At 56.3% G+C, this 25,415-nt stretch overlaps 1 protein-coding gene across 1 annotated transcript in view; it reads left to right on the top strand.

The window, feature by feature from the left end:
• Nucleotides 1-19,063, top strand: part of LOC116957377 (ubiquitin-conjugating enzyme E2 J1) — a 38,150-nt gene extending 19,087 nt beyond the window's left edge. The window contains exons 6-9 of the mRNA XM_076055857.1: nt 9,628-9,751; nt 10,430-10,541; nt 10,983-11,053; nt 14,394-19,063. Coding sequence (XP_075911972.1) covers nt 9,628-9,751; nt 10,430-10,541; nt 10,983-11,053; nt 14,394-14,702 — 616 coding nt within the window. The 3' untranslated portion in view covers nt 14,703-19,063. The remainder of the gene's footprint in view (nt 1-9,627; nt 9,752-10,429; nt 10,542-10,982; nt 11,054-14,393) is intronic.
• Nucleotides 19,064-25,415: the final 6,352 nt, after the last annotated feature.

Below are 25,415 nucleotides of genomic sequence, written 5' to 3'. Positions count from 1 at the left end.
CAGATAACTTGGGCCAGGGATGGCATGCAGATAACTTCGCCAGGGATGGCACGCAGATAATTTGGCCAGGGATGGCACGCAGATAACTTGGCCAGGGATGGCACACAGATAACTTGGCCAGGGATGGCACACAGATAACTTGGCCAGGGATGGCACACAGATAACTTGGCCAGGGTTGGCACACAGATAACTTGGGCCAGGGATGGCACGCAGATAACTTGGCCAGGGATGGCACGCAGATAACTTGGGCCAGGGATTGCACGGAGATAACTTGGCCAGGGATGGCACCTAGATAACTTGGCCAGGGATGGCACGCAGATAACTTGGACCAGGGATGGCACGCAGATAACTTGGGGCAGGGATGGCACGCATATAACTTGGGCCAGGGATGGCATGCAGATAACTTCGCCAGGGATGGCACGCAGATAACTTGGCCAGGGATGGCACACAGATAACTTGGGCCAGGGATGGCACGCAGATAACTTCGCCAGGGATGACACGCAGATAACTTTGGACAGGGATGGCACTCAGATAACTTGGCCAAGGATGACACGCAGATAACTTGGGCCAGGGATGGCACACATATAACTTGGCCAAGGGATGGCATGCAGATAACTTGGCCAAGGGATGACACGCAGATAACTTGGCCAGGGTTGGCACGCAGAAAACTTGGCCAGGGATGGCACGCAGATAACTTCGCCAGGGATGGCACGGAGATAACTTGGCCAGGGATGGCACGCAGATAACTTCGCCAGGGATGGCACGGAGATAAGTTGGCCAGGGATGGCACGCAGATAACTTGGCCAGGGATGGCACGCAGATAACTTGGCCAAGGATGACACGCAGATAACTTGGCCAAGGGATGGCATGGAGATAACTTGGCCAGGGATGGCACACAGATAACTTTGGCCAGGGATGGCACGCAGATAACTTTGGCCAGGGATGGCACGGAGATAACTTGGGCCAGGGATGGCACGGAGATAACTTGGCCAGGGATGGCACGGAGATAACTTGGCCAGGGATGGCACACAGATAACTTGGGCCAGGGATGGCACACAGATAACTTGGGCCAGGGATGGCACGCAGATAACTTGGCCAGGGATGGCAGGCAGATAACTTGGGCCAGGGATGGCACGCAAATAACTTAGCCAGGGATGGCACGCAGATAACTTGGCCAGGGATGGCACGCAGATAACTTGGCCAGAGATGACACGCAGATAACTTGGCAAGGGATGACACGCAGATAACTTCGCCAGGGATGGCACGGAGATAAGTTGGCCAGGGATGACACGGAGATAACTTTGACAGGGATGGCACGCAGATAACTTGGCTAGGGATGGCACACAGATAACTTGGCCAGGGATGGCACGGAGATAACTTGGCCAGGGATGGCAGGCAGATAACTTGGGCCAGGGATGGCACGCAAATAACTTAGCCAGGGATGGCACGCAGATAACTTGGCCAGGGATGGCACGCAGATAACTTGGCCAGAGATGACACGCAGATAACTTGGCAAGGGATGACACGCAGATAACTTCGCCAGGGATGGCACGGAGATAAGTTGGCCAGGGATGACACGGAGATAACTTTGACAGGGATGGCACGCAGATAACTTGGCTAGGGATGGCACACAGATAACTTGGCCAGGGATGGCACGCAGATAACTTGGCCAGGGATGGCACGCAGATAACTTGGCCAGGGATGGCACGCAGATAACTTGGCCAGGGATAGCACACAGATAACTTGGCCAGGGTTGGCACGCAGATAACTTGGGCCAGGGATGGCACGGAGATAACTTGGCCAGGGATGGCACGCAGATAACTTGGCCAGGGATGGCACGCAGATAACTTGGCCAGGGTTGGCACACAGATAACTTGGGCCAGGGATGGCATGCAGATAACTTGGCCAGGGATGGCACACAGATAACTTGGGCCAGGGATGGCACGCAGATAACTTGGCCAGGGATGGCACCCAGATAATTTGGCCAGGGATGGCACGCAGATAACTTGGCCAGGGATGGCACACAGATAACTTGGGCCAGGGATGGCACACAGATAACTTGGCCAGGGATGGCACACAGATAACTTGGCCAGGGTTGGCACACAGATAACTTGGGCCAGGGATGGCACGCAGATAACTTGGCCAGGGATGGCATGCAGATAACTTGGGCCAGGGATTGCACGGAGATAACTTGGCCAGGGATGGCACCTAGATAACTTGGCCAGGGATGGCACGCAGATAACTTGGACCAGGGATGGCACGCAGATAACTTGGGGCAGGGATGGCACGCATATAACTTGGGCCAGGGATGGCATGCAGATAACTTCGCCGGGGATGGCACGCAGATAACTTGGCCAGGGATGGCACACAGATAACTTTGGCCAGGGATGGCACGCAGATAACTTCGCCAGGGATGACACGCAGATAACTTTGGACAGGGATGGCACGCAGATAACTTGGCCAAGGATGACACGCAGATAACTTGGGCCAGGGATGGCACACATATAACTTGGCCAAGGGATGGCATACAGATAACTTGGCCAAGGGATGACACGCAGATAACTTGGCCAGGGTTGGCACGCAGAAAACTTGGCCAGGGATGGCACGCAGATAACTTCGCCAGGGATGGCACGGAGATAACTTGGCCAGGGATGGCACGCAGATAACTTCGCCAGGGATGGCACGGAGATAAGTTGGCCAGGGATGGCACGCAGATAACTTGGCCAGGAATGGCACGCAGATAACTTGGCCAGGGATGGCACGCAGATAACTTGGCCAGGGATGGCACGCAGATAACTTGGGCCAGGGATGGCACGCAGATAACTTGGACCAGGGATGACACGGAGATAACTTGGGCCAGGAATGGCACGCATATAACTTGGACCAGGGATGACACGGAGATAACTTCGCCAAGGATGACACACAGATAACTTGGCCAGGGATGGCATGGAGATAACTTGGCCAGGGATGGCACCCAGATAACTTGGCCAGGGATGGCACGCAGATAACTTGGGCCAGGGATGGCACGCAGATAACTTGGGCCAGGGATGGCACGCAGATAACTTGGTCAGGGATGGCACGCAGATAACTTGGCCAGGGATGGCACACAGATAACTTGGCCAGGGATGGCACACAGATAACTTGGCCAGGGTTGGCACACAGATAACTTGGGCCAGGGATGGCATGCAGATAACTTGGGCCAGGGATGGCACACAGATAACTTGGCCAGGGATGGCACCCAGATAACTTGGCCAGGGATGGCACGCAGATAACTTCGCCAGGGATGGCATGCAGATAACTTGGGCCAGGGATGCCACGCAGATAACTTGGCCAGGGATGGCACACAGATAACTTGGCCAGGGTTGGCACGCAGATAACTTGGGCCAGGGATTGCACGGAGATAACTTGGCCAGGGATGGCACACAGATAACTTGGCCAGGGATGGCACGCCGATAACTTGGCCAGGGATAACACGGAGATAACTTGGCCAGGGATGGCACGTAAGTGGCGACGACAGCGACGGCGCGAAGACCGTCGACCCCGATCCCACGACAGCCCCGAACCTTGCCTCTTGCTTTTTATCCCCGCACTGTCTCCACACACGCACTGTTTCAACACACACACACACTGTTTCAACACACACACACACACACTGTTTCAACACACACACACTGTTTCAACACACACACACACGCACTGTTTCAACACACACACACGCACTGTTTCAAAACACACACGCACTGTTTCAACACACACACATGCACAGTTTCAACACACACACAGTTTCAACACACGAACACACACAGTGTTTCAACACACACACACACGCACACACACGCGCACTGTTTCAACACACACACGCACTGTTTCAACAACAACAACAAACGCCATTCGCCACTAAGTGGCGGTGACGTCACCGCGACGCTTGTGCCAGGCCATGTGCACCTTGAGGCCACGTGAAGTGTCGAACGCCCGCTGGCAGGAGGTCACGGGGCAGACCCAAGTGCCACGGGTCGACTGACTGAGATGACTGAGACGACTGGCTGATGCACCACCTGTGCCCCCTACTGTGCCAACCTGCTGTGCTTTAGCCACCCGGCGCTCCGCTCGTTGTTGTGAGCGTCGCTCCTCCGCCCTCCGTTGTTGTTGGAGGGCGACTGCCTCCAACTGCCCAGTAGCGTCCTTCACAAGCCTCCTCCACAGAGCCCGATCTTGACACCGCTGGTACCAGTCAACGGCAAGTCCAATCAGCTCCAAGTCCCCCTGTTCCACATCACTCCATCTCTTTTCTAGCCCGTGCCGCGCCCGTTTAGCCCCCTCGATCCGGCCGAACAAAAGCTGTTTCGGCATACGGTGGCTGGGCATGCGGGCTACATGGCCCAGCCCAACACACACATGCACTGTTTCAACAAAGAAAAAAAAATCCCCCGTATAGCCTTAACAGACTGTAGGGGCAAGTGCTGTTAGCGAGCACCTATGAAGGCCGGAACGGTACACGAGGGGGTGGGTGGCCAGCACCACGCCCGACCGCCTTTGTCTCCCTAGTGGCGATGTTTACACACCGCACCAGGTACTCATTTGAGGCTGAGTCGACCTAGGGGAGGCCCGGGACCGGTTCAGATAATCGTCACCGGTGTTGGCCATGAGCGGGAATCGAACCCGTGTCGCCGGGTTCACAGCGCAGCGTAGCGCTAACCGCTACACTACCGCTCCCCCCAACACACACACACACACGCACTGTCTCTCACACGCACCGTCTCTACATCACCGCGCCCCCCACTCCCTTCTTAAAAAAATCAACCATCTCGGCTCTCAATAACAATTCTCTCGCGTTAGGGAAGAAGAACATTTTTGAACCCGACGCCCGACGCTCGTTAGGGCGGAAGGACCGTAAAAAAACAAAAAAAAACCGCAATGTCCCTGGGAGACCCGCTGAGCAGAATCGTAATCACTTTGACCGGGTCCTTGACGCCGGTCCATCGCTCTGGGCAGATTTTTGCGCCCCTTCCGGGCAACGGGGGCTCGCACAAAAGCCTTGAAAGGGGGTAGCCTCATCCTTGGGCTCTTCGGAAGAATCTGATCCAATTGCCACGTGGCGGCTTCTTGAGATTCCCCAGACTTTCAGGGACTTGGAAATCTGCGGGCTGCACAACGCATTTTTTACAGAGGCGTGATTTCCTTGGCCGTCTGCCCCGGCTCGCCGGACGCGCCAACTGGGCTTGGCGGTGAGCTGTCTTGTAGGGGGAAGAACGTTTGGTTTCAGGCGCGACGGGTGAACAAACCAGCGGCGGCGTCCCACCTGCATTCTCACTCACCGTGGCCGCTCGGCTTCTACCACCTCGGCGGGGCCTTGCCATGGCCGACGCAACTTGTAACCATGCCCCGTCCCCCGATTGCCCATGGAAGCACGTGCCCACGCCTCCCCCGTGTTCTCGTCATTAGCAGCTTGCGCCTTGGCGGGGTTTTCTCTTTGCCGCTTGGCGAGCTTCAGAGATACGACTCACCGTAGCCTGCAGGGGAACGGGCATGGCTGCTCTCTTTCCCCCGCCCCCCCCCGCCCCGAGGCCATGCCCAATTGCGCCTCAGTTGGGGGTTCGTTTTCCTGCCCGTACATGAGGAAAACCCGGGGAAAATCCCATAGAGGCGTGCGGGGCCATGCTGTACGCGCACCAAGGCTCCCAATCTGTCTGCGCCTCATTAGCTGCCTGGCACAGCATCGGTGTCAAGCTTCTGTGCAGCTTGGACGAGAAATTCCGTCGCTGATCCGTGAGGAGCTGCTCGGGGGAGGGGGGGGTTCCCTTGTCCATCACGTGGCCGTGCATCGGCAATGGATGCAGCCGTTTGGTCGAGCAATGGCCAAGCCATTGGCCGCCGTGAAAAAAATACCCCGACTAGGGAGAAATGTATTCTCCTTTTGTGTACTCGGAAACGGTCCCAGGATATATCAAGGGCAACCAATTCGTTAATTCGGGATCACCACCGTGATGGACTGTAATGGGAGTTGATGGTGGGTGGTAGAGGTTGTAGAGGTTGTAGAGGTGGTAGAGGTTGTAGAGGTGGTAGAGGTTGTAGAGGTGGTAGAGGTGGTAGAGGTTGTAGAGGTGGTAGAGGTTGTAGAGGTTGTAGAGGTTGTAGAGGTGGTAGAGGTGGTAGAGGTGGTAGAGGTTGTAGAGGTGGTAGAGGTTGTAGAGGTGGTAGAGGTGGTAGAGGTTGTAGAGGTGGTAGAGGTTGTAGAGGTGGTAGAGGTTGTAGAGGTTGTAGAGGTGGTAGAGGTGGTAGAGGTTGTAGAGGTTGTACAGGTGGTAAAGGTTGTAGACGTTGTAGAGGTGGTAGAGGTGGTAGAGGTGGTAGAGGTTGTAGAGGTGGTAGAGGTTGTAGAGGTTGTAGAGGTGGTAGAGGTGGTAGAGGTTGTAGAGGTTGTAGAGGAGGTGGTAGAGGTGGTAGAGGTTGTAGAGGTGGTAGAGGTGGTAGAGGTTGTAGAGGTTGTAGAGGTGGTAGAGGTTGTAGAGGTGGTAGAGGTTGTAGAGGTGGTAGAGGTTGTAGAGGTTGTAGAGGTGGTAGAGGTTGTAGAGGTGGTAGAGGTTGTAGAGGTGGTAGAGGTGGTAGAGGTTGTAGAGGTGGTAGAGGTTGTAGAGGTGGTAGAGGTTGTAGAGGTGGTAGAGGTGGTAGAGGTTGTAGAGGTGGTAGAGGTTGTAGAGGTGGTAGAGGTTGTAGAGGAGGTGGTAGAGGTGGTAGAGGTTGTAGAGGTGGTAGAGGTGGTAGAGGTTGTAGAGGTGGTAGAGGTTGTAGAGGTGGTAGAGGTGGTAAAGGTTGTAGAGGTGGTAGAGGTTGTACAGGTGGTAGAGGTTGTAGAGGTTGTAGAGGTTGTAGAGGTGGTAGAGGTTGTAGAGGTTGTAGAGGTGGTAGAGGTTGTAGAGGTTGTAGAGGAGGTGGTAGAGGTTGTAGAGGTTGTAGAGGTGGTAGAGGTTGTAGAGGTTGTAGAGGTGGTAGAGGTTGTAGAGGTTGTAGAGGTTGTAGAGGAGGTGGTAGAGGTGGTAGAGGTTGTAGAGGTGGTAGAGGTTGTAGAGGTGGTAGAGGTGGTAGAGGTTGTAGAGGTTGTAGAGGTGGTAGAGGTTGTAGAGGTGGTAGAGGTTGTAGAGGTGGTAGAGGTGGTAGAGGTTGTGGAGGTGGTAGAGGTTGTAGAGGTGGTAGAGGTTGTAGAGGTTGTAGAGGTGGTAGAGGTGGTAGAGGTTGTAGAGGTTGTAGAGGTGGTAGAGGTGGTAGAGGTGGTAGAGGTTGTAGAGGTGGTAGAGGTTGTAGAGGTTGTAGAGGTGGTAGAGGTTGTAGAGGTGGTAGAGGTTGTAGAGGTTGTAGAGGTTGTAGAGGTTGTAGAGGTGGTAGAGGTGGTAGAGGTTGTAGAGGTGGTAGAGGTGGTAGAGGTTGTAGAGGTGGTAGAGGTTGTAGAGGTGGTAGAGGTTGTAGAGGTTGTAGAGGAGGTAGAGGTGGTAGAGGTGGTAGAGGTTGTAGAGGTGGTAGAGGTTGTAGAGGTTGTAGAGGTGGTAGAGGTGGTAGAGGTTGTAGAGGTGGTAGAGGTGGTAGAGGTGGTAGAGGTGGTAGAGGTGGTAGAGGTTGTAGAGGTGGTAGAGGTTGTAGAGGTGGTAGAGGTGGTAGAGGTTGTAGAGGTGGTAGAGGTTGTAGAGGTGGTAGAGGTTGTAGAGGTTGTAGAGGTGGTAGAGGTGGTAGAGGTTGTAGAGGTGGTAGAGGTTGTAGAGGTTGTAGAGGTGGTAGAGGTTGTAGAGGTTGTAGAGGTGGTAGAGGTTGTAGAGGTGTAGAGGAGGTGGTAGAGGTGGTAGAGGTTGTAGAGGTGGTAGAGGTTGTAGAGGTGGTAGAGGTGGTAGAGGTTGTAGAGGTTGTAGAGGTTGTAGAGGTGGTAGAGGTGGTAGAGGTGGTAGAGGTTGTAGAGGTGGTAGAGGTGGTAGAGGTGGTAGAGGTTGTAGAGGTGGTAGAGGTGGTAGAGGTGGTAGAGGTGGTAGAGGTGGTAGAGGTGGTAGAGGTTGTAGAGGTGGTAGAGGTGGTAGAGGTGGTAGAGGTGGTAGAGGTGGTAGAGGTGGTAGAGGTGGTAGAGGTGGTAGAGGTGGTAGAGGTTGTAGAGGTGGTAGAGGTTGTAGAGGTGGTAGAGGTTGTAGAGGTGGTAGAGGTGGTAGAGGTGGTAGAGGTGGTAGAGGTGGTAGAGGTGGTAGAGGTTGTAGAGGTGGTAGAGGTTGTAGAGGTGGTAGAGGTTGTAGAGGTGGTAGAGGTGGTAGAGGTGGTAGAGGTTGTAGAGGTTGTAGAGGAGGTGGTGGTTGTAGAGGTTGTAGAGGTTGTAGAGGTTGTAGAGGTTGTAGAGGTGGTAGAGGAGGTGGTAGAGGTGGTAGAGGTTGTAGAGGTTGTAGAGGTGGTAGAGGAGGTGGTAGAGGTTGTAGAGGTTGTAGAGGTTGTAGAGGTTGTAGAGGTGGTAGAGGTTGTAGAGGTGGTAGAGGTGGTAGAGGTTGTAGAGGTTGTAGAGGGGGTAGAGGTTGTAGAGGTTGTAGAGGTGGTAGAGGTTGTAGAGGTGGTAGAGGTTGTAGAGGTGGTAGAGGTGGTAGAGGTTGTAGAGGTTGTAGAGGTGGTAGAGGTTGTAGAGGTGGTAGAGGTTGTAGAGGTGGTAGAGGTTGTAGAGGTTGTAGAGGTGGTAGAGGTGGTAGAGATTGATTGTAGAGGTGGTAGAGGTTGTAGAGGTGGTAGAGGTTGTAGAGGTTGTAGAGGTGGTAGAGGTTGTAGAGGTGGTAGAGGTTGTAGAGGTTGTAGAGGTGGTAGAGGTTGTAGAGGTGGTAGAGGTGGTAGAGGTGGTAGAGGTGGTAGAGGTGGTAGAGGTTGTAGAGGTGGTAGAGGTTGTAGAGGTGGTAGAGGTGGTAGAGGTGGTAGAGGTGGTAGAGGTGGTAGAGGTTGTAGAGGTGGTAGAGGTTGTAGAGGTTGTAGAGATGGTAGAGGTGGTAGAGGTGGTTGAGGTGGTAGAGGTGGTAGAGGTTGTAGAGGTGGTAGAGGTGGTAGAGGTGGTAGAGGTTGTAGAGGTGGTAGAGGTGGTAGAGGTGGTAGAGGTTGTAGAGGTGGTAGAGGTTGTAGAGGTTGTAGAGGTGGTAGAGGTTGTAAAGGTTGTAGAGGTGGTAGAGGTTGTAGAGGTTGTAGAGGTGGTAGAGGTGGTAGAGGTTGTAGAGGTGGTAGAGGTTGTAGAGGTTGTAGAGGTGGTAGAGGTTGTAGAGGTGGTAGAGGTTGTAGAGGTGGTAGAGGTTGTAGAGGTGGTAGAGGTGGTAGAGGTTGTAGAGGTTGTAGAGGTGGTAGAGGTTGTAGAGGTTGTAGAGGTTGTAGAGGTGGTAGAGGTTGTAGAGGTTGTAGAGGTGGTAGAGGTTGTAGAGGTTGTAGAGGTTGTAGAGGTGGTAGAGGTTGTAGAGGAGGTGGTAGAGGTTGTAGAGGTGGTAGAGGTGGTAGAGGTGGTAGAGGTTGTAGAGGTTGTAGAGGAGGTGGTGGTTGTTCTGGTGTAGTTTGTCTCACACCCCCCCCATTGTGCCCCCCCCCCGTGCCCCCCCGTGCCCCCCCTGTGCCCCCCGTGCCCCCCCCCGTGCCCCCCTCTAGCTCGAGAGAGTTTGTGTGCGAGGGCTGTGGGGAGCGTTTGAGGGCGGCGTTGCCGGAGGCGGCCGAGGGGCCAGGCCCGGACGACAGCGAGGCTCACGAGCTGGCTCGGCAGATCAGCTTCAAGGTGACTCACTCGCTCGCTGGCTGGCTCACTCACTCGCAGGCTGGCTCACTCACTCACTGGCTGGCTCACTCACTCGCTCACTCACTCGCTGGCTGGCTCACTCACTCGCTCACTCACTCTTGAGCTGGCTCAGCAGATCAGCTTCAAGGTGACTCGCTCGCTGGCTCACTCGCTGGCTGGCTCACTCGCTCGCTGGCTGGCTCACTCACTCGCAGGCTGGCTCACTCGCTGGCTCACTCACTTGCTGGCTGGCTCACTCGCTCACTCTTGAGCTGGCTCATTCACTCGTTGGCTCACTCACTCGCTGGCTAGCGCACTGGCTCACTCGCTCACTCACTCGCTGGCTGGCTCAGTCACTGGCTGGCTCACTCGCTTGCTGGCTGGCTCACTCGCTGGCTGGCTCACTCGCTCACTCACTCTTGAGCTGGCTCGGCAGATCAGCTTCAAGGTGACTCACTCGCTAGCTGGCTGGCTCACTCGCTGGCTGGTTCACTCGCTGACTGGCTCACTCACTCACCCACTTGCTCACTCTATCACTCGCTCACTCACACACTCACTCACTCAGACCCACTGACACTCGCGCACCCACTCACCCACTCACTCACACTGACACTCACTCACACACAAACTCAGCCCCCTGCTGGGACTGCCCCCTGGTGATTCCCGGTCTTGTTGCAGCCGGAGGCGACCGCGCCAGGGACGCAACCTCCAGAGGGCAGCGGCAGCGGCGGCGGCGGTGGCGGTGGTGGTGGCATTGACAGCGCCAGCAGTGACAGCATCGCTTCCACAGGTGGGCAACGGCTGTGGTGGTGATGCACACAGAGCCCGTAACGCACGGTGCACGGTGGGTGGATATAGGTGGGTGGATATAGGTGGGTAGGTGAGTGGGTGGAGGGGTGGGTGAGTGAGTGAGTGGGTGGGTGAGTGGGTGGGTGGGTAGTTGTGTGGGCCGGTGGGTGGGTGGCTGAGTGGGTGGCTGAGTGGGTGGCTGAGTGGGTGAGTAGGTGGGTGGGTGGAGGGGTGGGTGAGTGAGTGGGTGGGTAGTTGTGTGGGTGGCTGAGTGGGTGGGTGAGTTGGTGGGTGGCCTGGTGAGTGGTTGGGTGGTTGGGTGGCTTGGTGAGTGGTTGGGTGGTTGGGTGGCTTGGTGAGTGGCTGGGTGGTTGGGTGGCTTTGTGTGTGGCATGGTGAGTGATTAAGTGGGTGATGAGCGAGTTGTTGTTGTTGTTACTAGGTCCATCCCCCTCTCCAAGTGAACCCCAGGAAGAGAGCGGAGAATCGGGAGCTCAGAGACTCCGTCCACCGGTAACTCACAAACTCACCCACCCACCCACTCACTCACAAACTCACCCACTCACCCACCCACCCACTCACAAACTCACCCACTCACCCACCCACCCACTCACTCACAAACTCACCCACTCACCCACCCACCCACTCACTCACAAACTCATCCACTCACCCACCTACTCACTCACAAACTCACCCACTCACCCACCCACCCACTCACTCACAAACTCACCCACTCACCCACCCACCCACTCACAAACTCACCCACTCACCCACCCACCCACTCACTCACAAACTCACCCACTCACCCACCCACCCACTCACTCACAAACTCATCCACTCACCCACCTACTCACTCACAAACTCACCCACTCACCCACCCACCCACTCACTCACAAACTCATCCACTCACCCACCTACTCACTCACAAACTCACCCACTCACCTACCCACCCACTCACTCACAAACTCACCCACCCACTCACAAACTCACCCACCCACCCACTCACTCACAAACTCACCCACTCACCCACCCACCCACTCACTCACAAACTCACCCACCCACTCACTTACAAACTCACCCACTCACCCACCCACTCACTCACCAACTCACCCACTCACCCACCCACCCACTCACTCACAAACTCACCCACTCACCCACCCACCCACTCACTCACCCACTCACTCACCCACTCACTGCCCCACTCACTCACCCTTCTACTCACTCACTCACCCACCCACTGACTCACAAACTCACCCACTCACCCACCCACCCACTCACCCACTCACTCACCCACTCACACAACCACTCACTGCCCCACTCACTCACCCTTCCACTCACTCACTCACTCACCCACCGACTCACTCACCCACTCACTCACCCACTCACTCACCCGCTCACTCACCCACTCACCCACCCACTCACTGCCCCACTCACTCACCCTTCCACTCACTCGCTCACCCACTCACCCACCCACCCACTCACCTGCTCACCCACTCACCCACCCACTCACCCACTCACTGCCCCACTCACCCTTCCACTCACTCACAGAGGCTGTTCTTGGTATCGCTGGTCATTGGCAAGTCCACTCTCGTACCACATCACTCCATCTCTTCTCTAGCCCATGCCATACCCGTTTAGCCCCCTCTATCTGGGCGGACAAAAGCTGTTTGGGCATTAGGTGGCTTGGTTTGCGGGCTACATGACCCAGCCAACGCAGCCTTGCCTGCCGGAGGAGCTCACCAATGGGACTTTGTCCAGATCTTTCAAGGATTTCTGAGCTCTTCACACAATCCAGCCTGGTTAAACCTAGAATTGATCTTCAGCAGGTCAGCCGAAATGTTTCTAACCAACGCAGATGTTCCATTCGAGTCATCCACGTTTCACAATCATAGAAAAGGGAGGGTGTGACCGTGGCTGAGAAGACCTGGAGCTGTAGATGGTCGGAGTGGGCCTGTCGCTTTTTCTCAGACAGCCGGAACACTTCCTCCGTCAGCCAAGGTCTCTGGGGAGGTTTGGACCGCGTATCTAAAGCAGTCATTGTGGTTGCATGAGCCACACTCCTAAACTTTTACCCATTTTCCCTTGGCATCAGGAGGAGTGGGGGACTCTGCCAACCCCAACTGCAATCGATGATGAAATTCTCACTTGCAACTTTCATTATCTAGCTGAGACTAGGCCACCTTAGGTTGGAATGGGGTCCTGGGTGTACACCCACCACTTGGAGTAGAAGAATGGCAGGTGCATCTTACAGATGACAAGCTGATGGTCAGTTGGCAGATCAGCTCCACGGTAGGTCCTGCTGTCAAGGACATGGGCCCGCATCCGCTATTCCATCACTAAATAGTCCAGCAAATGTTTTTGCTTGGACCCGGCGTGCATCCGTGATGTTGTGTAGTTGCGCCGATGCCAGAACAGCGTGTTGGTAATTACAAGCCCATGGGCTGCATAGAAGTCTAGCAGCCTCTGACCGTTGTTATTGAGCTGATCTGGCCCATGCCTTCCAATCACTGCAGACCAGTTGCCAGCATCATGAACCACTCGGGCATTGAAGTCACCCAACAAGATGACTCTATCCCGAGGGGCCACTTTAGCCAGCACCTGTGACAGGAGGTCATAGAAAGCATCTAACTCATTGGCCTTGCCTGCATCCCTCCACTGATGTTCGTCTTCGGTGGGGGCTTAAGTAACCACGACCACCACTCCTCGCCTCCGATTGATGGGAAGGCGAGCCCAAAGTAGCCTGGGGCTCACAGCTTCCCACACCTCACCACCACGCTCCCACGTCCCCCTCATTCTTTTGTTCAGTAGAAGAGCCACTCCCTGTTGTTTGGCAGTGTCCTGTCCCAAATAGAGGACTGTCCACCCCTCATGGTGGCAGGAGCCAGAGGCAGTCCACCAGACCTCCTGAATGCCGCAGAGATCCAGGCGGTACCGATCCAGCTCCCGACAGAGGAGTGGCAGCCTCTCATCCGTAGTGAGCGTTTGAACATTCCAAGTGGCCACCCGCAGTGGCTTTTTGCTGTTTCTGGAGGAACTCCGAGGGTACGGATTCAGTCTCCTGGCTCTGCCAATTTGGGGTATGACCAGGAGATGTCATAGACACCTGTCCACCCGGGGCCTCTCACACGAGCTTAGTTCGATATTTTGCACACGTTTTCACGGTAGTTAAATTGAAGGTGGAGGGGTTATCAGCCCCTCGCACCCATCCAGAGCACCCATTGGCCGTTGTGGTGGCTACAAGCGCCATGAGGGTAATAGCCAATTGGAATTGGCCGTTCCCCCCCAAGGCATTGTTCACCACAGCGTTAAAGTACGGCACCACCCACCAAACCACCCACCCACCCGCCCAGCCACCCACCCACCCAGCAACCCAGCCACCCACCCAGCCACCCAGCCACCCGCCCAGCCGCCCGCCCGCCCACCCAGCCGCCCGCCCGCCCACCCAGCCGCCCGCCCGCCCACCCAGCCGCCCGCCCGCCCACCCAGCCGCCCGCCCAGCCACCCGCCCACCCAGCCACCCACCCGCCCACCCAGCCACCCACCCGCCCACCCAGCCACCCACCCACCCAGCCACCCACCCACCCAGCCACCCACCTACCCAGCCACCCACCCACCCGCCCAGCCACCCAGCCACCCGCCCAGCCACCCGCCCACCTGCCCAGCCGCCCGCCCGCCCACCCAGCCGCCCACCCGCCCACCCAGCCGCCCGCCCAGCCACCCACCCACCCAGCCACCCGCCCACCTGCCCAGCCGCCCGCCCGCCCACCCAGCCACCCACCCAGCCACCCACCCAGCCACCCGCTCACTCTCCCTCCATCTCCCCCCCCCCCCGTCCCATCCTCACGCGCGACAGTCGCCAGCCAGCACGGAGCCCCGGCAACGCGTGGCCACCACCGCCACCACGGCCACCACGGCCACCACCACCGCCACCACCACCTCATCTTCAGCAGCAGCAGCAGCAGCGCAGCCCGGCGGGGGGCACGGGGGGAGGGGGGCCGAAGGGGGGGAGGAGGTGGGGAGCGGGGGGCCGAGGGGAGGGGCCGTGGGGGGGCGGGGGCTGGCCTCCTCCCTACTGGTGGCGCTCCTCGCGGTGGCCATCGCCTTCCTGGTGCTGCGCAGAGCGCTGCTGGGTCGGGCGTTCGACGACGGATACGGAGTGTGACGTGTGGTGTGGTGTGTGTGTGAGTGTGTGTGAGTGTGTGTGAGTGTGTGTGTGTGAGTGTGAGTGTGTGTGACGCACGGTGTGTGTGTGAGTGTGTGTGTGTGAGTGTGTGTGTGTGAGTGACGTGTGTGTGTGTGAGTGACGTGTGGTGTGTGAGTGTGTGTGTGTGTGAGTGTGTGTGAGAGTGTGACGTGTGGTGTGTGTGTGTGTGAGTGTGACGTGTGGTGTGTGTGTGTGTGAGTGTGTGTGTGACGTGTGGTGTGTGTGAGTGTGTGTGAGTGTGTGTGAGTGTGTGTGTGTGAGTGTGTGTGAGTGTGTGTGTGAGTGTGTGAGTGTGTGTGTGTGAGTGTGTGTGACGCACGGTGTGTGTATGTGATGCACGGTGTGTGTGAGTGTGTGTGAGTGTGTGAGCGTGTGTGTGTGAGTGTGTGTGTGAGTGTGTGTGTGACGCACGTGTGGTGTGTGTGTGTGAGTGTGACGTGTGGTGTGTGTGAGTGTGAGCGTGTGTGAGTGTGTGAGTGTGAGTGTGTGTGACGCACGGTGTGTGTGTGAGTGTGTGTGTGTGTGAGTGTGTGTGTGTGAGTGACGTGTGGTGTGTGAGTGTGTGTGAGTGTGTGTGACGCACGGTGTGTGTGTGTGAGTGTGTGTGAGTGTGTGTGTGAGTGTGTGTGTGTGAGTGTGACGTGTGGTGTGGTGTGTGTGTATGAGTGTGTGTGAGTGTGACGTGTGGTGTGTGTGTGAGTGTGTGAGTGAGTGTGTGTGTGACGTGTGGTGTGTGTGTGTGTGAGTGACGCACGGTGTGTGTGTGTGTGTGATGCACGGTGTGTATGAGTGTGTGTGAGTGTGTGTGTGACGCACGGTGTGAGTGTGTGTGAGTGACGCACGGTGTGTGTGTGTGTGACGTGTGGTGTGTGAGTGAGTGTGTGTGAGTGTGTGTGAGTGTGACGTGTGGTGTGTGTGTGTGTGTGTGAGTGTGACGTGTGGTGTGTGAGTGAGTGTGTGTGTGTGTGTGAGTGTGTGAGTGTGACGTGTGGTGTGTGTGTGTGTGAGTGTGACGTGTGGTGTGTGTGTGTGAGTGTGACGTGTGGTGTGTGTGTGTGAGTGTGTGTGTGAGTGTGTGTGAGTGTGTGTGATGCACGGTGTGTGTGTGAGTGTGTGTGTGACGTACGGTGTGTGTGTGTGTGTGAGTGACGCACGGTGTGTGTGTGTGTGTGACGTGTGGTGTGTGAGTGTGTGTGAGTGTGTGAGTGTGACGTGTGGTGTGTGTGTGTGTGAGTGTGACGTGTGGTGTGTGTGTGTGAGTGTGACGTGTGGTGTGTGTGTGTGAGTGTGACGTGTGGTGTGTGTGTGTGAGTGTGACGTGTGGTGTGTGTGTGAGTGTGACGTGTGGTGTGTGTGAGTGTGACGTGTGTGAGTGTGACGTGTGAGTGTGTGACGCACACACGGTGTGTGAGTGTGTGTGTGAGTGTGTGTGTGTGTGAGTGTGACGTGTGGTGAGTGTGAGAGTGACGTGTGGTGTGTGTGAATGTGTGTGTGAGTGTGTGAGTGTGTGACGCACGTGTGGTGTGTGTGTGAGTGTGTGTGAGTGAGTGACGTGTGGTGTGTGTGAGTGTGTGTGTGAGTGTGTGAGTGTGTGACGCACGTGTGGTGTGTGTGTGAGTGTGTGTGAGTGAGTGACGTGTGGTGTGTGTGAGTGTGTGTGTGTGAGTGTGTGTGAGTGTGTGACGCACGTGTGGTGTGTGTGTGTGAGTGTGTGACGCACGGTGTGTGTGTGTGAGTGTGTGTGTGAGTGTGTGTGTGTGAGTGTGTGACGCACGCACGGTGTGTGTGTGTGTGACGCACGCACGGTGTGTGTGTGTGACACACACGTGGTGTGTGTGAGTGACGCACGCACGGTGTGTGTGTGTGTGTGACGCACGGTGTGTGTGTGTGTGTGACGTACGCATGGTGTGTGTGTGTGACGCACGCGTGGTGTGTGTGTGTGACACACGCACGGTGTGTGTGTGTGTGACGCACGCGTGGTGTGTGTGAGTGACGCACGCACGGTGTGTGTGTGAGTGACGCACGCACGGTGTGTGTGTGTGACGCACGCACGGTGTGTGTGAGAGTGTGACACACGCGTGGTGTGTGTGAGTGTGTGACGCACGCGTGGTGTGTGTGTGTGACGCACGCGTGGTGTGTGTGTGTGACGCACGCGTGGTGTGTGTGTGTGACGCACGCGTGGTGTGTGTGAGTGACGCACGCACGGTGTGTGTGTGTGTGACGCACGCGGATTTGTGTGTGACGCACGGTGTGTGTGTGTGACGCACGCACGGTGTGTGTGAGAGTGTGACACACGCGTGGTGTGTGTGTGTGTGTGACACACGCGTGGTGTGTGTGAGTGACGCACGCGTGGTGTGTGTGTGTGACGCACGCGTGGTGTGTGTGAGTGACGCACGCACGGTGTGTGTGTGTGTGACGCACGGTGTGTGTGACGAGGAGTGTTAGTGTATGTACGACTGCATGTCTTTGTGTGTCTGTGTGCGTGTCTGTGTATGACTATGTCTTTTATGACTGTATGTGTACGTGTGTGTGTGTGTGACTGCATGTGTCTGTGTGTGTGTGTCTGTGTATGACTGGGTGTACGTGTGTGCATGTGAATGAGTGTGATTATTGGAATCATGAAATAATATCTGAATTATTCACGTAGCGAGCACTTCCACACACTTGTGTCTCGATCGAGACTCAGACCCTGAGTCCCGGTCTCCCCGAGTCTCTAGACCCTGGGTTTCAATTGAGTCTCGACACCCTGAGTCTCTACACCCTGAGACCTGGTCTCCCTGAGTCTCTAGACCCTGAGTCTCTAGACCCTGAGTCTATAGACCCTGTGACCCGGTCTCCCTGTGTCTCTAGACCCTGAGACCCGGTCTCCCTAAGTCTCTAGACTTATGGAGGCTCTAGACTCTTGAGTATTTAGACCCTGAGATCCGATTTTCCCGAGTCTCCAGACCCCGAGTCTCCAGACCCCGAGTCTCTACACCCCGAGTCTCTACACCCCGAGTCTCTACACCCCGAGTCTCCAGACCCCGAGTCTCCAGACCCCGAGTCTCCAGACCCCGAGTCTCCAGACCCCGAGTCTCTACACCCCGAGTCTCTACACCCCGAGTCTCTACACCCCGAGTCTCTACACCCCGAGTCTCCAGACCCCGAGTCTCCAGACCCCGAGTCTCCAGACCCCGAGTCTCCAGACCCCGAGTCTCTACACCCCGAGTCTCTACACCCCGAGTCTCCAGACCCCGAGTCTCTACACCCCGAGTCTCTACACCCCGAGTCTCCAGACCCCGAGTCTCTACACCCCGAGTCTCCAGATCCCGAGTCTCAGCACCCAGTAATATTCTCCCCCCTCGCTACATTCTTAATCGCGTATTTAATGACATCACCATGTACTACTTGAGGCCCGATTACTATTTAAGTCTCAAAAGCACCCTCCCCCCATAGCTGTATAGACCGTCGGGGCGAGCGCTATTAGCGAGCGTCTTGGGGGGCCCGTCCATAAATGACGTCACGCACCTGGGGGGGGGGGGGTGGGGTCAGACTTTTGTGACGATGTGTGACGAGGGAGGGGGAGGGTGTTTGAGAAATGTGACGTCACGTCAAAACGCGCAACTTTAAATAATTGTAGACAACACGTTCTACTTGATTAAATAGACTTTGTAATCAACGTTTTCTCCTGCAACATCAGAGTTGCAAGCCACATTAAATACGCACTACAATGTGACAATAGTTTAAAGCGATTTGAAGCATGTTTTATATATTTTTTGACGTCATATTTGAGGGTGGGGGTTTGACTTTTTGTGACGTCATGTGACGAAGGGGGGAGGGGGTCAAAAATCACGTGACGTCATTTATGGACGGCCCCATAGTGCTTTATTTTTAATAACCCACCAGGCCATCATTTAAGGCCGAGTGGATCTAGGGGTGTGCCGTGGATGGACTCGACCCCCCCATCCCCGGGCATAGGAACGTGGAACTTCCCATCGCTGGGGCGCGGCATCGCACGCAACGCACGCGGCGCTTGTGCCAGGCTAGGTGCTCCTCGAGGCCATTCAGGTGGAGCAGAGGAGGCTGGCGCAGCTGGCAGGCGGTCACAGGATGGGCCCAGGTGCCAGGCCAGGTGCAGCATGAGGGAGTCACGGGACACACGCAGGCGTCTATGGGTTGATTGCTGTACCAGGCTAGGTGCAGGGGGAGGAGGTCACCTGGGAGGAGGTCACGGGGCACACTCGGGTGTCTGTGTGGCGTTGCTCGTGCTGATCTCCGCTCCCCCTCGTGGCTCGGCATGCTGTGAGGAAATCTGAATAAATAAAAATAAATAAACACAACCGTGCCGTGCCACCCCCGTTCCCCCCACTGGCAGAACCGTGCCGTGCCACCCCTGTTTCCCCCACTGGCACAACCGTGCCGTGCCACCCCCGTTTCCCCCACTGGCAGAACCGTGCCGTGCCGTGCCGTGCCACCCCTGTTTCCCCCACTGGCAGAACCGTGCCGTGCCACTCCCGTTTCCCTCACTGGCACAACCGTGCCGTGCCACCCCTGTTTCCCCCACTGCCACAACCGTGCCGTGCCACTCCTGTTTCCCCCACTGGCACAACCGTGCCGTGCCACTCCTGTTTCCCCCACTGGCAGAACCGTGCCGTGCCACTCCTGTTTCCCCCACTGGCAGAACCGTGCCGTGCCACCCCTGTTTCCCCCACTGGCACAACCGTGCCGTGCCACTCCTGTTTCCCCCACTGGCACAACCGTGCCGTGCCACTCCTGTTTCCCCCACTGGCACAACCGTGCCGTGCCACTCCTGTTTCCCCCACTGGCAGAACCGTGCCGTGCCACTCCTGTTTCCCCCACTGGCAGAACCGTGCCGTGCCACCCCTGTTTCCCCCACTGGCAGAACCGTGCCGTGCCACTCCTGTTTCCCCCACTGGCAGAACCGTGCCGTGCCACCCCTGTTTCCCCCACTGGCACAACCGTGCCGTACCACTCCTGTTTCCCCCACTGGCACAACCGTGCCGTGCCACTCCTGTTTCCCCCACTGGCAGAACCGTGCCGTGCCACTCCTGTTTCCCCCACTGGCAGAACCGTGCCGTGCCACCCCTGTTTCCCCCACTGGCAGAACCGTGCCGTGCCACTCCTGTTTCCCCCACTGGCAGAACCGTGCCGTGCCACCCCTGTTTCCCCCACTGGCACAACCGTGCCGTGCCACTCCTGTTTCCCCCACTCGCAGAACCGTGCCACCCCTGTTTCCCCCACTGGCACAACCGTTCCCCTGCCGTGCCGAGCCGTGCGGCTGTTTTTCCACAGCCGCCGATGTCACGCTATGGTGAATGAGCGTTAGACTGCGTGGGTGGGTGAAGAGTTGAGTGGTACGGGCCGGAGAAGAGGTGGAGCTGATGGGTGAGTGAGTGGCACGGGCTGGAGAAAAGGTGGAGCTGATGGGTGAGTGGGTGGCACGGGCTGGAGAAGAGGTGGAGCTGATGGGTGAGTGGGTGACACGGGCTGGAGAAGAGGTGGAGCTGATGGGTGAGTGAGTGCACGGGCTGGAGAAGTGGTGGAGCTGATGGATGAGTGGGTGGCACGGGCTGGAGAAGAGGTGGAGCTGATGGGTGAGTGAGTAGCACGGGCTGGAGAAGAGGTGGAGCTGATGGGTAAGTGAGTGGCACGGGCTGGAGAAGAGGTGGAGCTGATGGGTGAGTGAGTGACACGGGCTGGAGAAGAGGTGGAGCTGATGGATGAGTGGGTGGCACGGGCTGAGAAGAGGTGGAGCTGATGGGTGAGTGGCACGGGCTGGAGAAGAGGTGGAGCTGATGGATGAGTGGGTGGCACGGGCTGAGAAGAGGTGGGGCTGATGGGTGAGTGGGTGGCACGGGCTGGAGAAGAGGTGGAGCTGATGGGTGAGTGAGTGGCACGGGCTGGAGAAGAGGTGGAGCTGATGGATGAGTGAGTGGCACGGGCTGTAGAAAAGGTGGAGCTGATGGGTGAGTGGGTGTCACGGACTCAAGAAGAGGTGGAGCTGATGGGTGAGTGAGTGGCACGGGCTCGAGAAGAGGTGGAGCTGATGGGTGAGTGAGTGGCACGGGCTGGAGAAGAGGTGGAGCTGATGGGTGAGTGAGTGACACGGGCTGGAGAAGAGGTGGAGCTGATGGGTGAGTGAGTGGCACGGGCTGGAGAAGAGGTGGAGCTGATGGGTGAGTGAGTGGCAGGGGCTGGAGAAGAGGTGGAGCTGATGGGTGAGTGGGTGACACGGGCTGGAGAAGAGGTGGAGCTGATGGGTGAGTGAGTGGCACGGGCTGGAGAAGAGGTGGAGCTGATGGATGAGTGGGTGGCACGGGCTGGAGAAGAGGTGGAGCTGATGGGTGAGTGAGTGGCACGGGCTGGAGAAGAGGTAGAGCTGATGGATGAGTGGGTGGCACGGGCTGAAAAGAGGTGGAGCTGATAGGTGAGTGAGTGACACGGGCTGGAGAAGAGGTGGAGCTGATGGGTGAGTGGGTGGCACGGGCTGGAGAAGAGGTGGAGCTGATGGATGAATGGCACGGACTGGAAAAGAGGTGGAGCTGATGGATGAGTGAGTGACACGGGCTGAGAAGAGGTGGAGCTGATGGGTGAGTGGGTGGCACGGGCTGAGAAGAGGTGGAGCTGATGGGTGAGTGGCACGGGCTGGAGAGGAGGTGGAGCTGATGGGTGATTGGGTGGCACGGGCTGAGAAGAGGTGGAGCTGATGGGTGAGTGGGTGGCACGGGCTGGAGAAGAGGTGGAGCTGATGGATGAGTGAGTGGCACGGGCTGGGGAGGAGGTGGAGCTGATGGGTGAGTGAGTGGCACGGGCTGGAGAAGAGGTGGAGCTGATGGGTGAGTGGGTGGCACGGGCTGGAGAAGAGGTGGAGCTGATGGGTGAGTGAGTGGCACGGGCTGGAGAAGAGGTGGAGCTGATGTGTGAGTGAGTGGCACGGGCTGGAGAAGAGGTGGAGCTGATGGGTGAGTGAGTGGCACGGGCTGGAGAGGAGGTGGAGCTGATGTGGTTACAGGAAGATGTGGAGCTGAGATGACCGCTACCAGCCGTGTTAAAATCGGCCCCCGTGAAGGACGCTCGTGAAGGAGGTTCGTGAAGGACGCTGGTGAAGGACGCTGGTGAAGGACGCTCGTGAAGGACGCTCGTGAAGGACGCTCGTGAAGGATGCTCGTGAAGGACGCTCGTGAAGGACGCACGTGAAGGAGACTCGTGAAGGACGCTGGTGAAGGACGCTGGTGAAGGAGGCTCGTGAAGGACGCTCGTGAAGGAGGTTCGTGAAGGACGCTCGTGAAGGAAGCTCATGAAGGTGGCTGGTGAAGGAGGCTCGTGAAGGAGGCTCGTGAAGGACGCTCGTGAAGGACGCAGGTGAAGGACGCTCGTGAAGGAGGCTCGTGAAGGACGCTCGTGAAGGACGCTCGTGAAGGACGCTCGTGAAGGAAGTTCGTGAAGGAAGTTCGTGAAGGACGCTCGTGAAGGAGGCTGGTGAAGGACGCTCGTGAAGGAGCCTCGTGAAGGACGCTCGTGAAGGAAGCTCGTGAAGGAGGCTCGTGTAGGACGCTCGTGAAGGACGCTGGTGAAGGACACTGGTGAAGGAGGCTCGTGAAGGAAGCTCGTGAAGGACGCTCGAGAAGGAAGCTCGTGAAGGAGGTTCGTGAAGGACGCTGGTGAAGGACGCTCGTGAAGGACGCTCGTGAAGGACGCTCGTGAAGGAGGCTCGTGAAGGAGGCTCGTGAAGGACGCTCGTGAAGGACGCTCGTGAAGGAAGCTCGTGAAGGACGCTGGTGAAGGACGCTCGTGAAGGACGCTCGTGAAGGAGGCTGGTGAAGGACGCTCGTGAAGGAGGTTCGTGAAGGACGCTCGTGAAGGACGCTGGTGAAGGAGGCTCGTGAAGGAAGCTCGTGAAGGACGCTCGTGAAGGACGCTCGTGAAGGAAGCTCGTGAAGGACGCTCGTGAAGGAAGTTCGTGAAGGACACTCGTGAAGGACGCTCGTGAAGGACGCTCGTGAAGGAAGTTCGTGAAGGACGCTCGTGAAGGACGCTCGTGAAGGACGCTCGTGAAGGACGCTCGTGAAGGAAGTTCGTGAAGGAGGCTGGTGAAGGACGCTGGTGAAGGACGCTCGTGAAGGAAGTTCGTGAAGGAGGCTCGTGAAGGACGCTCGTCAAGGACGCTCGTGAAGGACGCTGGTGAAGGAAGCTCGTGAAGGAGGCTCGTGAAGGAGGCTGGTGAAGGACGCTCGTGAAGGAGCTTCGTGAAGGACGCTCGTGAAGGAAGCTCGTGAAGGAGGCTCGTGAAGGACGCTCGTGAAGGAAGCTGGTGAAGGACGCTCGTGAAGGAGGCACGTGAAGGAGGCTCGTGAAGGAAGCTTGTGAAGGACGCTGCTACTGGGCAGTTAATATTTTAGGCAGGAAATTAGTTTTCAAATTTAGATTTTTTTTTCTGGGGGGGGGGACCCCCAGACCCCCTGGAAGATTTGGTCCCCAGCAATGTTCACTCCATGGCTATGACCTTGGAAAGAGGACTCGGGCCCTTTTCTCTGTTAACCAAGGTACAGTGAGGGAAAAAAGTATTTAATCCCCTGCTGATTTTGTACGTTTGCCCACTGACAAAGAAATGATCAGTCTATAATTTTAATGGTAAGCTTATTTGAACAGTGAGAGACAGAATAACAACAAAAAAATCCAGAAAAATGCATGTAAAAAATGTTATAAATTGATTTGCATTTTAATGAGGGAAATAAGTATTTGACCCCCTCTCAATCAGAAAGATTTCTGGCTCCCAGGGGTATTTTAAACAGGTAACGAGCTGAGATTAGGAGCACACTCTTAAAGGGAGTGCTCGTAATCTCAGCTTGTTACCTATATAAAATACACCTGCCCCCAGAAGCAATCAATCAATCAGATTCCAAACTCTCCACCATGGCCAAGACCAAAGAGCTCTCCAAGGATGTCAGGGACAAGATTGTAGACCTACACAAGGCTGGAATGGGCTACAAGACCATTGCCAAGCAGCTTAGTGAGAAGGTGACAACAGTTGGTGCGATTATTCGCAAATGGAAGAAACACAAAAGAACTGTTAATCTCCCTCGGCCTGGGGCTCCATGCAAGATCTCACCTCGTGGAGTTGCAATGATCATGAGAACGGTGAGGAATCAGCCCAGAACTACACGGGAGGATCTTGTCAATGATCTCAAGGCAGCTGGGACCCTAATCACCAAGAAAACAATTGGTAACACACTACTTCAGAGGACAACTGGGTGAAAGTTTTGTGGTCAGATGAGACCAAAATGGAGCTCTTTGGCATCAACTCAACTCGCCGTGTTTGGAGGAGGAGGAATGCTGCCTATGACCCCAAGAACATCATCCCCACCGTCAAACATGGAGGTGGAAACATTATTCTTTGGGGATGTTTTTCTGCTAAGGGGACAGGACAACTTCACCGCATCAAAGGAACGATGGACGGGGCCATGTACCGTCAAATCTTGGGTGAGAACCTCCTTCCCTCAGCCAGGGCAATGAAAATGGGTCGTGGATGGGTATTCCAGCATGACAATGACCCAAAACACACGGCCAAGGCAACAAAGGAGTGGCTCAAGAAGAAGCACATTAAGGTCCTGGAGTGGCCTAGCCAGTCACCAGACCTTAATCCCATAGAAACATCTGTGGAGGGAGCTGAAGGTTCGAGTTGCCAAACGTCAGCCTCGAAACCTTAATGACTTGGAAAAGATCTGCAAAGAGGAGTGGGACAAAATCCCTCCTGAGATGTGTGCAAACCTGGTGGCAAACTACAAGAAACGTCTGACCTCTGTGATTGCCAACAAGGGTTTTGCCACCAAGTACTAAGTCATGTTTTGCAGAGGGGTCAAATACTTATTCCCTCATTAAAATGCAAATCAAATAATAAAATTTTTGACATGCGTTTTTCTGGATTTTGTTGTTGTTATTCTGTCTCTCAATGTTCAAATAAACCTTCCATTAAATTATAGACTGATCATTTCTTTGTCAGTGGGCAAACGTACAAAATCAGCAGGGGATCAAATATTTTTTTCCCGCACTGTAAGGTCTTTATTTTCACGGAACGGGTCCACATCTTCATCCTCGCTCTCTCCAGCGACGTTCACATCTCGGCCACCCGCTCCCACCCACTCTTCCACCCACCCACCCACGACCCACCCACTCATCCACCAGTCCACCCACCCACTACCCACCCACTTAGCTACCCGTCCACCCACCCACTACCCACCCACTTAGCCACTCGTCCACCCACTCACTCATCCACCTACAAATCCACCTACTCACTCACCCACACATCCACCCACACACCCACCCACACACCCACACACCCACCCACACACCCACTCACCCACCCACCCACACACCCACCCACTCACTCACCCACCCACTCACCCACTCACTCACCCAACTCCCCAATCACCCAACCACCCACTCACTCACCCAACCACCCACTCGCCCAACCACCCACTCACCCACTCAACCACCCACTCACCCATCCACCCACTCACCCAACCACCCACTCGCCCAACCACCCACTCACCCACTCAACCACCCACTCACCCATCCACCCACCCACTCACCCATCCACCCACTCAACCACCCACTCACCCATCCACCCACACACCCACCCACACTCCACCTGCCCGCCCGCCCACCCTCCCG

Source organism: Petromyzon marinus, chromosome 73, assembly GCF_048934315.1.
Source record: "Petromyzon marinus isolate PM22_M1 ecotype Great Lakes invasive population chromosome 73, UKy_Petmar_22M1.pri1.0, whole genome shotgun sequence".
Classification (NCBI taxonomy): domain Eukaryota; kingdom Metazoa; phylum Chordata; class Hyperoartia; order Petromyzontiformes; family Petromyzontidae; genus Petromyzon; species Petromyzon marinus.
This window is presented reverse-complemented; position numbering and strand designations above follow the sequence as displayed.